The sequence below is a fragment of the Arachis hypogaea genome, chromosome 15, assembly GCF_003086295.3.
Source record: "Arachis hypogaea cultivar Tifrunner chromosome 15, arahy.Tifrunner.gnm2.J5K5, whole genome shotgun sequence".
Lineage (NCBI taxonomy): Eukaryota > Viridiplantae > Streptophyta > Magnoliopsida > Fabales > Fabaceae > Arachis > Arachis hypogaea.
In genome coordinates, this window is record NC_092050.1 from 19,223,762 (window position 1) to 19,238,441 (window position 14,680).

Sequence of the window (14,680 nt, forward strand, 5' to 3'; positions counted from 1 at the left end):
ATGACTGTGACGAACTTCAAACTCGCGAGTGCTGGGCGTAGTGACAGACGCAAAAGGAGGGTGAATCCTATTCTAGTATGATCGAGAACCTCAGATGATTAGCCGTGCTGTGACAGAGCATTTGGACCATTTTCACAAGAGGATAGGATGCAGCCATTGACCACGGTGATGCCTCCAGACGATTAGCCATGCAATGACAGCGCATCGGACCATTTTCCAGAGAGGATTAAAAGTAGCCATTGACAATGGTGATGTCCTTACATAAAGCCAGCCATAGAAAGGAGTATGACTGATTGGATGAAGACAACAGGAAAGCAGAAGTTCAGATGGACGAATGCATCTCTATACCTTTATCTGAAATTCTCACCAATGATATACATAAGTATTTCTATCTTTATTTTATGTTTAATTATTATATATTTTCGAAAACTTCATAACTATTTTATATCCGCCTGACTGAGATTTACAAGGTGACCATAGCTTGCTTCATACCAACAATCTCCGTGGGATCGACCCTTACTCACGTAAGGTTTATTACTTGGACGACCCAGTGCACTTGCTGGTTAGTTGTATCGAAGTTGTGAATGAAAAACGATTTATTAAGACGTGCGTACAGAGTTTTTGGCGCCGTTTCCTGAGATCACAATTTCGTGCACCAAGTTTTTGGCGCCGTTGCTGGGGATTGTTCGAGTTTGGACAACTGACGGTTCATCTTGTTGCTCAGATTAGGTAATTTTCTTTTTGTTTTATTTTCAAAAATTTTTTAAAAATCTTTCAAAAATTTCTCTTTTGTTTTCGAAAAATTTTTTAAAATAAAAATGTTTTCAAAAATATATTTTTCTTCAGAATTTTTAAGAATGAATTCTAGTGTTTCATGAAGCATGATGAAGCCTGGCTGGCTGTAAAGCCATGTCTAATTCTTTTCGATAGGGAATGTCAGGCGTGTCATGTCTGAGTTACATACTAAAGCTTGGCTGGTTATTAAGCCATGCCTGACCCTTTGATTGGAGCTTTAGACTAAAGAGCATGAGATTCCTGGAATTCATATTAAAAATTTTGGAATCCTTATTTTTTCTTTTTCAAAATGATTTTTGAAAAAATTAAAATAAAATACAAAAAAAAATCATAAAATCATAAAAATAAAAAATATTTCATGTTTCTTGTTTGAGTCTTGAGTCAGATTTTAAGTTTGGTGTCAATTGCATGTTCATCTTGCATTTTTCGAAAAAAATTCATGCATTCATAGTGTTCTTCATGATCTTCAAGTTGTTCTTGGTAAGTCTTCTTGTTTGATCTTGATGTTTTCATGTTTTGTGTCTTTTCTTGTTTTTCATATGCATTCTTGCATTCATAGTGTCTATACATGAAAAATTTTAAGTTTGGTGTCTTGCATGTTTTCTTTGCATTAAAAATTTTTCAAAAATAAGTTCTTGATGTTCATCTTGACATTCAAAGTGTTCTTGGTGTTCATCTTGATATTCATAGCATTCTTGCATGCATTCAATACTTTGATCCAAAATTTTCATGCATTGAGTCTCTTTCATGTTTTTCTCTCTCATCATTGAAAATTCAAAAAATAAAAAAAAATATCTTCCCCTTTTTCTCTCTAAAAATTTCGAAAATTAGATTTGACTTTTTCAAAAATTTTTAAAATCTAGTTGTTTTTATGAGTCAAATCAAATTTTCAATTTAAAAATCCTTTTTCAAAATCTTTTTCAAAAATCAAATCTTTTACATTTTTCTTAGTTATTTTCGAAAATTTTTAAAATATTTTTCAAAAATCTTTTTCTTATCTTTATCACATAATTTTCGAAAATAACATTATCAATTAATGTTTTGATTCAAAAATTTCAAGTTTGTTACTTACTTGTTAAGAAAGATTCAAACTTTAAGTTCTAGAATCACATCTTGTTATTTCTTGTGAATCAAGTCATTAATTGTGATTTTAAAAATCAAATCTTTTTCAAAACTAATTTCAATCATATCTTTTCAAAAATATCTCTCTATCTTATCTTTTTCAAAATTTGATTTTAAAATATCTTCTCTAACTTCTTATCTTCTTATCTTTTCAAAATTGATTTTCAAATTTGTTTCAACTAACTAACTAACTTTTTGTTTGTTTCTTATCTTTTTCAAAACCACCTAACTAACTCTCTCTCTCTCTCTCTAATTTTCAAAAATATCTTCCCTCTTTTTCAAAATTTCTTTTTAATTAACTAATTATTTTAATTTTCAATTCTAATTTTCGAAAAATTACTAACCTTTTTCAAAAACTATTTTCGAAAATCACTAAATCTTTTTCAAAAATTATTTTCGAAAATTCTCTCTCTCTCATCTCCTTCTGTTTATTTATTCATCTATTAACACTTCATCTCACCAAAAATCCGAAGCCTCTCTTTCTCTGAGTTCAGATTTTCTCTTCTTCTTTTCTTCTACTCACACAGGGACCTCTATACTGTGGTAAAAAGGACCCCTATTATTATTATTTTTCTGTCCCTCTTTTTCATATGAGCAGGAGCAAGGACAAGAATATTCTTGTTGAAGCAGATCCAGAACCTGAAAGGACTCTGAAGAGGAAACTAAGAGAAGCTAAATTACAACAATCCAGCAAGCACCTTTCAGAAATTTTTGAACAAGAAGAGGAGATGGCAGCCAAAAATAATAATAATGCAAGGAGGATGCTTGGTGACTTTACTGCACCTAATTCCAATTTACATGGAAGAAGCATCTCCATTCCTGCCATTGGAGCAAACAATTTTGAGTTGAAACCTCTGCCATTCCTGATGAAAACTGCAAGTTTCATGGACTTCCATCTGAAGATCCTTTTCAGTTCTTAACTGAATTCTTGCAGATCTGTGATACTGTTAAGACTAATGGAGTAGATCCTGAAGTCTACAGGCTCATGCTTTTCCCTTTTGCTGTAAGAGACAGAGCTAGAGTATGGTTGGACTCTCAACCTAAAGATAGCCTGAACTCTTGGGATAAGCTGGTCAATGCTTTCTTAGCCAAGTTCTTTCCTCCTCAAAAGCTGAGTAAGCTTAGAGTAGATGTTCAGACCTTCAGACAGAAAGAAAGTGAATCCCTCTATGAAGCTTGGGAGAGATACAAAGGACTGACCAAAAAGTGTCCTTCTGACATGCTTTCAGAATGGACCATCCTAGATATATTCTATGATGGTCTGTCTGAATTAGCTAAGATGTCATTGGACACTTCTGCAGGTGGATCCATTCACCTAAAGAAAATGCCTGCAGAAGCTCAAGAACTCATTGACATGGTTGCTAATAACCAGTTCATGTACACTTTTGAAAGGAATCCTGTGAATAATGGGACGCCTATGAAGAAGGGAGTTCTTGAAATTGATACTATGAATGCTATATTGGCTCAGAATAAAATATTGACTCAGCAAGTCAATATGATTTCTCAGAGTCTGAATGGAATGCAAGCTGCATCCAACAGTACTCAAGAGGCATCTTCTGAAGAAGAAGCTTATGATCTTGAAAACCCTGCTATAGCAGAGGTAAATTATATGGGTGAACCTTATGGAAACACATATAACTCGTCATGGAGAAATCATCCAAATTTCTCATGGAAGGATCAACAAAAGCCTCAACAAGGCTTTAATAATGGTGGAAGAAACAGGTTTAGCAATAGCAAGCCTTTTCCATCATCCACTCAGCAACAAACAGAGAACTCTGAACAAAATACTTCTAATTTAGCAAATTTAGTCTCTGATCTATCAAAGGCCACTGTGAGTTTCATGAATGAAACAAGGTCCTCCATTAGAAATTTGGAAGCACAAGTGGGCCAGTTGAGTAAAAGGATCACTGAAATCCCTCATAGTACTCTCCCAAGCAATACAGAAGAAAATCCAAAAGGAGAGTGCAAGGCCATTGACATAACCACCATGGCCGAACCTGTAAGGGAGGTTGAGGACGTGAATCCCAGTGAGGAAGACCTCCTGGGACGTCCAGTGATCAATAAGGAGTTTTCTTCTGAGGAACCAAAGGAATCTGAGACTCATCTAGAGACCATAGAGATTCTATTGAACCTCCTTATGCCATTCATGAGCTCTGATGAGTATTCCTCTTCTGAAGATAATGAGGATGTTACTGAAGAGCAAACTGCCAAGTTTCTTGGTGCAATCATGAAGCTGAATGCCAAATTATTTGGTATTGAGACTTGGGAAGATGAACCTCCCTTGTTCACTAATGAACTGAGTGATCTGGATCAACTGACATTGCCTCAGAAGAAACAAGATCCTGGAAAGTTCTTAATACCTTGTACCATAGGCACCATGACCTTTGAGAAGGCTCTATGTGACCTTGGGTCAGGGATAAACCTCATGCCCCTCTCTGTAATAGAGAAACTGGGAATCTATGGGGTACAAGCTGCTAAAATCTCATTAGAGATGGCAGACAATTCAAAAAAACAGGCTTATGGACAAGTAGAGGACGTGTTAGTAAAGGTTGAAGGCCTTTACATCCCTGCTGATTTCATAGTCCTAGATACTGGGAAGAATGAGGATGAATCCATTATCCTTGGAAGACCCTTCCTAGCCACAGCAAGAGCTGTGATTGATGTTGACAGAGGTGAATTAGTCCTTCAATTGAATGGGGACTCCCTTGTGTTTACAACTCAAGGTTATCCTTATGTAAACATGGAGAGGAAGCATAAAAAGCTTCTCTCAAAACAGAGTCAACCAGAGCCCCCACAGTCAAACTCTAAGTTTGGTGTTGGGAGGCCACAACCAAACTCTAAGTTTGGTGTTGAACTCCCATATCCAAACTCTAAGTTTGGTGTTGGGAAGTTTCAACAATGCTCTGAACATCTGTGAGACTCCATGAGAGCCCACTGTCAAGCTATTGACATTAAAGAAGCGCTTGTTGGGAGGCAACCCAATTTTTATTTATCTAATTTTATTTTTCTTGTTCTTTCATGTTTTATTAGGTTCATGATCATGTGGAGTCACAAAATAAATATAAAAATTGAAAACGGAATCAAAAACAGCAGAAGAAAAATCACACCCTGAAGGAAGACCTTACTGGCGTTTAAACGCCAGTAAGAAGCATCTGGCTGGCGTTCAACGCCAGAACAGAGCATGGTTCTGGCACTGAACGCCCAAAATGGGTAGCATCTGGGCGTTTGAACGCCAGAATTACACCCTGGAGAAGAGCTGGCGCTGAACGCCCAGAACAAGCATGGTTCTGGCGTTCAACGCCAGAAATGGGCAACAAATGGGCGTTCAACGCCCAGAACAAGCACCAATCTGGTGCTGAACGCCCAGAGTTGTGTGCAAGGGCATTTTGCATGCCTAATTTGGTGCAAGGTTGTAAATCCTTGAACACCTCAGGATCTGTGGACCCCACAGGATCCCCACCTACCTCCACTCACTTCTTCTCACCCCTCTTTCACACAATCCCATAAACACTCTTCCCCAAAACTCTTCACCAATCACCTCAATCTCTCTTCCCTATCACCACTTCACCACTCACATCCATCCACTCTTCCCCATAAACCTACCTCATAAACTCCACCTACCTTCAAAATCAATTTCCCACCCTATATGGCCGAACCTTACCCCCCCTTCCCTATATATAGCCTTCCATTCTTCCTCATTTTCACACAACACAACCCTCTCTTCTCTTCTTGGCCGAATACACCCCTCCCCCCTCACTTCCATTTCTTCTTCTTCTTCTTCATCTCCTCTTTCTTCTCTTGCTTAAGGGCGAGCAATATTCTAAGTTTGGTGTGGTAAAAGCATAAGCTTTTTATTTTTCCATTACCATTGATGGCACCCAAGACCGGAGAATCCTCTAGAAAAGGGAAAGGGAAGACAAAAGCTTCCACCTCCGAGTCATGGGAGATGGAAAGATTCATCTCCAAAGCTCATCAAGACCACTTCTATGATGTTGTGGCCAAGAAGAAGGTGATCCCCGAGGTCCCTTTCAAGCTCAAGAAGAATGAGTATCCGGAGATCCGACATGAAATCCAAAGAAGAGGTTGGGAAGTTCTAACAAATTCCATCCAACAAGTCGGCATCCTAATGGTTCAAGAGTTCTATGCCAATGCATGGATCACTAGGAACCATGATCAAAGTAAGAACCCAAACCCAAAGAATTATATTACAATGGTTCAGGGGAAATACTTAGATTTTAGTCCGAAAAATGTAAGGTTGGCGTTTAACTTGCCTATGATGCAAGGAGATGCACGCCCCTACACTAGAAGGGTCAACTTTAATCAAAGGTTGGACCAAGTCCTCATGGACATATGTGTGGAAGGAGCTCAATGGAAGATTGACTCCAAAGGCAAGCCGGTTCAACTAAGAAGACTGGACCTCAAGCCTGTAGCTAGAGGATGGTTAGAGTTTATCCAACGCTCCATCATCCCCACTAGCAACCGATCTGAAGTTACTGTAGATCGGGCCATCATGATCCATAGCATCATGATTGGAGAAGAAGTAGAAGTTCATGAAGTCATCTCCCTTGAACTCTACAAAATAGCCGAAAAGCCCTCTCCTGGGGCAAGGCTAGCTTTTCCTCATCTTATTTGCCATCTATGTTACTCAGCTGGAGCTTTCATAGAAGGAGACATTCCCATTGAGGAAGAGAAGCCCATCACTAAGAAAAGGATAGAGCAAGCAAGAGAGCCCATTCATGGATCTCAAGAGACGCATGAAGCTCATCACCATGAGATCCCGGAGATGCCTCAAATGCATTTTTCTCCACAAAACTATTGGGAGCAAATCAACACCTCCCTAGGAGAATTAAGTTCCAACATGGGACAATTAAGGGTGGAACATCAAGAGCACTCCATCATCCTTCATGAAATAAGAGAAGATCAAAAAGCAATGAGGGAGGAGCAACAAAGACAAGGAAGAGACATAGAAGAGCTCAAGGACATCATTGGTTCCTCAAGAAGGAAACGCCACCATCACTAAGGTGGACTCACTCCTTGTTCTTACATTCTCTGTTTTTCGTTTTCTCTATGTTAAGTGCTTATCCATGTTTGTGTCTTCATTACATGATCCTTAGTATTTAGTAACTTTGTCTTAAAGTTATGAATGTCCTATGAATCCATCACCTCTCTTAAATGAAAACTGTTTTAATTCAAAAGAACAAGAAGTACATGAGTTTCGAATTTATCCTTGAACTTAGTTTAATTATATTGAAGTGGTGACAATGCTTCTTGTTTTCTGAATGAATGCTTGAACAGTGCATATGTCTTTTGAAGTTGTTGTTTAAGAATGTTAAATATGTTGGCTCTTGAAAGAATGATGATAAGGAGACATGTTATTTGATAATCTGAAAAATCATAAAAATTATTCTTGAAGCAAGAAAAAGCAGCAAAGAACAAAGCTTGCAGAAAAAAAAATAGCTCAAAAAAAAGAGAGAAAAAGCAAGCAGAAAAAGCCAAAAGCTCTTAAAACCAAGAGGCAAGAGCAAAAATCCAATAACCCTTAAAACCAAAAGGCAAGGGTAAATAAAAAGGATCCCAAGGCTTTGAGCATCAGTGGATAGGAGGGCCTAAATGAATAAAATCCTGGCCTAAGCGGCTAAACCAAGCTGTCCCTAACCATGTGCTTGTGGCGTGTAGGTGTCAAGTGAAAACTTGAGACTGAGCGGTTAAAGTCAAGGTCTAAAGCAAAAAAAGAGTGTGCTTAAGAAACCTGGACACCTCTAATTGGGGACTTTAGCAAAGCTGAGTCACAATCTGAAAAGGTTCACCCAATTATGTGTCTGTGGCATTTATGTATCCGGTGGTAATACTGGAAAATAAAGTGCTTAGGGCCAAGGCCAAGACTCATAAAATAGCTGTGTTCAAGAATCATCATAATGAATTAGGAGAATCAATAACATTATCTGAACTCTGAGTTCCTATAGATGCCAATCATTCTGAACTTCAATGAATAAAGCGAGATGCCAAAACTATTCAAGAGGCAAAAAAGCTACAAGTCCCGCTCATCTGATTGGAGCTATGTTTCATTGATAGTTTGGAATTTATAGTATATTCTCTTCTTTTTATCCTATTTGATTTTCAGTTGCTTGGGGACAAGCAACAATTTAAGTTTGGTGTTGTGATGAGCGGATAATTTATACGCTTTTTGGCATTGTTTTTAGTATGTTTTTAGTAGAATCTAGTTACTTTTAGGGATGTTTTCATTAGTTTTTATGTTAAATTCACATTTCTGGACTTTACTATGAGTTTGTGTGTTTTTCTGTGATTTCAGGTATTTTCTGGCTGAAATTGAGGGACTTCAGCAAAAATCAGATTTAGAGGTTGAAGAAGGACTGCTGATGCTGTTGGATTCTGACCTTCCTGCACTCAAAGTGAATTTTCTGGAGCTACAGAACTCAAAATGGCGCGCTTTCAATTGCGTTGGAAAGTAGACATCCAGGGCTTTCCAGGAATATATAATAGTTTATACTTTGGCCGAGTTTAGACGACGTAAAAGGACATTGAACGCCAGTTCTACGCTGCTGTCTGAAGTTAAACGCCAGAAACATGTCACAAACCAGAATTGAACGCCAGAAATACGTTACAACCTGGCATTTAACTCCAGAAAGAGCCTCTGCACGTGTAACATTCAAGCTCAGCCCAAGCACACACCAAATGGGCCCCGGAAGTGGATTTATGCATCAATTACTTACTTCTGTAAACCCTAGTAGCTAGTTTATTATAAATAGGACTTTTTACTATTGTATTAGACATCTTGGGACGTCTGGTTCTTAGATCATGGGGGCTGGCCATTCGGCCATGCCTGAACCTTTCACTTATGTATTTTCAACGGTAGAGTTTCTGCATTCCATAGATTAAGGTGTGGAGCTCTGCTGTTCCTCAAAGATTAATGCAAAGTACTACTGTTTTTCTATTCAATTCAACTTATTCCGCTTCTAAGATACTCATTCGCACTTCAACCTGAATGTGATGAACGTGACAATCATCATCATTCCCCCACAAACGCGTGCTTGACAACCACTTCCGTTCCACCTTAGATTGAATGAGTATCTCTTGGATTTCTTAATCAGAATCTTCGTGGTATAAGCTAGATTGATGGCGGCAATCATGAGAATCCGAAAAGTCTAAACCTTGTCTGTGGTATTCCGAGTAGGATTCTGGGATTGAATGACTGTGATGAACTTCAAACTCGCGAGTGCTGGGCGTAGTGACAGACGCAAAAGGAGGGTGAATCCTATTCCAGTATGATCGAGAACCTCAGATGATTAGCCGTGCTGTGACAGAGCATTTGGACCATTTTCACAAGAGGATAGGATGCAGCCATTGACCACGGTGATGCCTCCAGACGATTAGCCATGCAGTGACAGCGCATCGGACCATTTTCCAGAGAGGATTAAAAGTAGCCATTGACAATGGTGATGTCCTTACATAAAGCCAGCCATGGAAAGGAGTAGGACTGATTGGATGAAGACAGCAAGAAAGCAGAAGTTTAGATGGACGAATGCATCTCTATACCTTTATCTGAAATTCTCACCAATGATATACATAAGTATTTCTATCTTTATTTTATGTTTAATTATTATATATTTTCGAAAACTCCATAACTATTTTATATCCGTCTGACTGAGATTTACAAGGTGACCATAGCTTGCTTCATAACAATAATCTCCGTGGGATCGACCCTTACTCACGTAAGGTTTATTACTTGGACGACCCAGTGCACTTGCTGGTTAGTTGTATCGAAGTTGTGAATGAAAAACGATTTATTAAGACGTGCGTACAGAGTTTTTGGCGCCGTTGCCTGAGATCACAATTTCGTGCACCAATAATATTTCATGAATCTGACAGGGATTGATATCAGCAGTGAAAGAGGTGATGCCTGACATGCATCACCGTTTTTGCGTCTGGCATTTATGAAAAAATTTCAATAAGAATTGGAAGGACTTACAGCTACGGGGACTTTTGTGGAAATGTGCAAGGGCAACAACTTACCAAGAATTTAGGGATGGAATGGACAAGATCAAAAGGTTAAATGAGGATGCTTGGGCATATTTAGAGAAGTGGCCGATGGATGTTTGGACCAGAAGCTTATTCAGTCATAAACCAAAGTTGGATAGCATCTGTAACAACACGCGCGAGGTGTTCAATTCTAAGATCAAGGATGCATGAGTCAAACCCATCATAACATTGCTGGAGGAAATAAGGATGTTTGTTATGCACACCATAGCGAAGAATAAGGTAAAACTGAAAAATCACACTGGGAAGCTAACACCGGTTATAAAGAGCAGGCTGGAAAAGGTTAGGAAAGAATCCAAGCATTGGAAGCCTATTTGGACTGGGGATAACGAATACGAAAAATTTGAGATGCATGGACATCCAACTAACCATGTTGTGGACATAGGAAAAAGATTGTGCACCTGCCAATTTTGGATGCTAACGGATAAGTTGCTTGTGTATAACAATTGTCTTTATGCATAGTAGTTACTTCAACCATAACAATTATCATGGTTCATGTCACTGTTTGGCACTTGCAGGTATTCTGTGTGTGCACGCTTGTGCTACCCTCTCTCGTGTGAATAAGCAGTCAGAGGACTTCTGTCACAGATGGTTGACCATGGAATCATACAAGGAAACTTATAACTACCACATTAATCCAATTCCGGGGCAACCACTATGGGAGCAAGCAGAGGACTGTAACAGGCCACATGCCCCTAAAATCAAGACAAAACCTGGAAAATTAAAGATGAAGAGGAGGATGGATGTGGATGAGAAGAGTGGTTTTGGAACTAAGAAGCCTAAAGTTGACCCAAAATTGTTGGGCAACACTGGAGACGGTGTGCACCTAAAAGATAGCTGGGGACCTTTACATGCAGTTTCTATGGTGAAAAGGAGCATACGAAGAGAGGCTGCAAAAAGAAGAGGGATGATGATGCTGCCGCCGAGGTGGCTGAGAAGAAGAAAAAGGATGAAGGACATCTTGCGCCTGAGCAGCATGTTGAGCAGCCCCAAGACGATTGTGGCCAAGCAGATGTGGAAAGAAATCCCGTGGAGATCGAGATAACTTAGCCTATTGCTTCTGAGCAAGAGGAGTCAAAAAGGTAACTAAAATTTTACATATTTAGGCTTTTATTATTTCCGTTGATCAATTATACTTAATGTCAACTTTTTCTCTTATAGGATCCTGGACTGAAAAGACCTTCGAAGCTGTCACCAAGAAGAAGATCCTCTCTGCCGCCAACCTCACCAACAGTGAACCCCTTGCAGGGTGCATCTTCAGCAATAGCTACAAAGTTTGCTAACTTGATGAAGTTCATCCCAACGCCAGGATTTAAGCCACCAAAAAAGAAGAACTGAAGACTTTAGATAAATCTACTTAGGAGTTTCTGTTTTGTGTAATTAGTCTTTTCCATCGTACAATGACTAGATGGTGAATTGTGATCCAAAGGCCTTTTTGAGATGCCTTTCTTTTGATGAAACTACAGATAGCAGTATTCATGTTCCTTGGCTGCCTTTTGTCTTTGTCTTTTGTTGTTTTTTGATAAACAATGGAATTTATCTTAATACACTATGCTTTGTGGTTTACCAATCACTTTTCTTGCCTTATTCGGCCTTTACTGATTACGGTTCATTTCATGCACAAACATAAATAACAATAGTTTCATAGTTAACAGCATTTTCATTCCATCAACAAGCAGTTTTTTTATATCTGTTGCTAACAGGGAACCCTAAACCACCAACTCATTCATCATTTACAATACAGGATCACCAACAACACTATCAATACAAACACAGCTAACACTAACAACTGGGTAATCACTTTTTGGATACAGACATCCTCCTCCAACCTCTGAAGCCTCCAATCAAAGTTCATCTTCACTTCATAATCATCACCACAAGATTCTGACTTATCAACCTGTTCCTCATTCACAGAATCTATCCACACAAAAAGCCCGTACCATCTCTTCCCACTTGTCTGTAACCAAGAAGCGATCAAAATTCAGAGAGGAACAACAGAAGAACAGTGAGGGGAGGACAATCATAACAACACAAGTAATTATTCTAACCCACATTATAATTGGGACAGCCATAAAATGGTTTGTTCGGATTCAAATATGTGCCAGACCATCTGAGAACCGGCCGGCAGCCACAGCCGCACCATTCTGGCGGGATCCAATCTTCTACTCTTTATTTGCATTCTCGTCCAGTTCTAGCTAGATGGGGAACGAATAGAGCTTCCACCTGCAGTGCTACCACCACCCATTATCGACATAAGTAGCGGCCCAGATAGAAGTGTATGAACAGGAAGAAGTGTATGAAAAAGAAGAAGAAGAGATGAACAAAAAGAGATGAAGTGTATGAAAATTTGGGGATTTAGGGTTACATATAATAGGAGGGACCAACGTGGGTACAAATTAGAAATTAGCCCAGCGTGATAAACCGAGTCCATGTTAGCGCTCCGGTGATGACTCATCACCAAAAATATGCTCAGGAACCACTTTAAGTTCTCGAAGCTCTATCTAAAGGACTACAATAAAAAAGTCGAAATCTTAAAGATTATATTGGTTATTTGCGTGAATCTCAAGTACGACTATAGATATTTACTCAACAAATTACTAGCAATGCAGGTGAAGAAAAGAAATTACACAAATAATGTAATCCATTGATTTGAATCCCTAGATTTAGGTTGCTAACTTAGGAAGCAAAAGAAAGAACAGAGGTGGCGGCAAATCAGTGGATTTGGGATCGCTGAATTGGGTGAATCTAATTCCACAGTAATCACTAATTAACGTGTTATGCAGCTCTGGCATCAACACGCGTCATCTCAATCCAACGCACAAAATTGCGTCTCTTTCTCTTATCAAGTTGGAATCTTGCTCCCTTCTTTTCCTCTCGTTCTTCCTTTCTCTATATATTAGCACCCCAACCCTGTCGGTGTTCATGTGCGTCCCTGCTTAATCCTCGCTCTAACGCTCGATCTTTGACTCTCTTCCCATTCAAACAACCGATTCCTCAAGACCCATTTCTCCATCCGAGTCCAACAACACTTGTCTGCTACCTCCTGGTACTCTCTCTTTCCATTTCATTTCGGATTTGATTTGATTTCCCTTTTTCTCATGCTGCATTCAAGTTTGGATATTTTTTTAAATAAGGATTTGTAATGATATGAGGGAATGCTGGGTAATTGACTAGCTTACTTGACATTATTATAGCAATTGGGTTTTAAAAAATGTTGGATTTTGGATTTGTTTTTGTTCTCTGTTCTTCTGTGCAGCCCATGTGTTTGATGTTTTGATTGTGATTAAATTGTGTTGCGGTGTGGACAGGGAAATCCATTGATCATTTGGTGAGACATGAGTTTGAGTAATGGCAAGATTCACCCAGCAAATGGTGCTTCTGATGAGAAGGAGAAGCCCTTCAAGATCTTTGTAGGGTATGATCCAAAAGAAGACATTGCCTATCAGGTATGCCGCCACTCAATCTTGAAAAGGTCTTCAATCCCCGTTGAGATCATCCCAATTAAGCAATCAGATCTGAGAAAGAGTGGCTTGTATTGGCGTGAGAGAGGCCAATTTGAGAGCACAGAGTTCTCCTTTTCAAGATTCTTGACTCCTTGTTTGGCCAATTATCAAGGTTGGGCCATGTTTGTGGATTGTGATTTCCTCTACTTAACAGATATTAAGGAATTAAGGGACTTGATTCAGGATAAGTATGCCATCATGTGTGTTCAGCATGATTATGCTCCAAAAGAGACCACAAAGATGGATGGGGCAGTGCAAACTGTGTATCCAAGGAAGAATTGGTCTTCAATGGTGTTATACAATTGTGGCCATCCCAAGAACAGTGTTCTAACTCCTGAAACTGTTAATTCACAGACTGGTGCTTACCTTCACAGGTTTCAGTGGCTTGAGGATGATGAAATTGGTTCAATCCCATTTGTTTGGAACTTTCTTGAAGGGCATAACAAGGTTGTTGAGAATGATGCAACCACTAAGCCAAAGGCAATCCATTACACTCGTGGAGGGCCATGGTTTGAAGCATGGAAGCATTGTGAATTTGCTGATCTATGGCTGAATGAAATGGAAGAGTACCTCAAGGAAGCCAAGAAAGAGAATACCAATTAGATTTGGTTGAACCTTGCTGATGGTATAATAGAATGCATATGTCATTTGTTAAGATTCAGTTGTCGCTTGTGTATTATTCTTTTATGTCAAATTCCTTTATGCAAAAATCTTAAGAGAGTAGGAGTATAACCACTGCTAGTCCATAATATGTTGTCTTGTAGTTAAGTATTCTTTATTGTATTACATTACATTTAAGTTGGCATTTCAGAGTAAATGCTTTTCATGGGGTATTTCAATTTTTTATTTGTTTGATGATGATGACCTTTGATGGCTCTTTTAGAGATATAAGTATCACTACTGATTCACTATGTAATGAGTATTTTAATGAAGCCTTCACTATTATTAGTCGTACTATTGTTCCAGTTTGATTTGCTGTTAATTGTTTAGAAATTCCTAATTCTTCTAACTATTACTGTCAATTGTATAGTTGATTGTTTCTTTTTTTAATGATGATGTCAGGCAATAAGACTCACATCTAAGAGACTGAGAGTAGTCCCCCACACGGCCACACACACTCAAAAAAGTGTGGAAACTGGAAACAACTGATTTTGTAATAATTTTCTTCAACTATATTGCAGCTCATTGTTTTCAATAACTTATAT

The 14,680-nt window shown here is 38.7% G+C and overlaps 1 protein-coding gene and 1 non-coding gene across 2 annotated transcripts; one reads left to right on the top strand and one right to left on the bottom strand.

Annotated features, from left to right (window-relative positions):
- Window positions 1–3,034: 3,034 nt before the first annotated feature.
- Window positions 3,035–3,142, bottom strand: LOC112753934 (small nucleolar RNA R71). Its single transcript, XR_003178294.1, has one exon. It is a non-coding gene; the product is annotated as a small nucleolar RNA R71 (small nucleolar RNA).
- Window positions 3,143–12,631: 9,489 nt separating this feature from the next.
- LOC112749830 (protein CDI) lies at window positions 12,632–14,429 on the top strand. The gene is made up of 2 exons (XM_025798245.2): window positions 12,632–13,018; window positions 13,281–14,429. The coding sequence occupies exon 2, from the start codon at window positions 13,308–13,310 to the stop codon at window positions 14,076–14,078; it is 771 nt and encodes a 256-aa protein (XP_025654030.1). The 5' UTR covers window positions 12,632–13,018; window positions 13,281–13,307; the 3' UTR covers window positions 14,079–14,429.
- The last annotated feature ends 251 nt before the right edge of the window (window positions 14,430–14,680 follow it).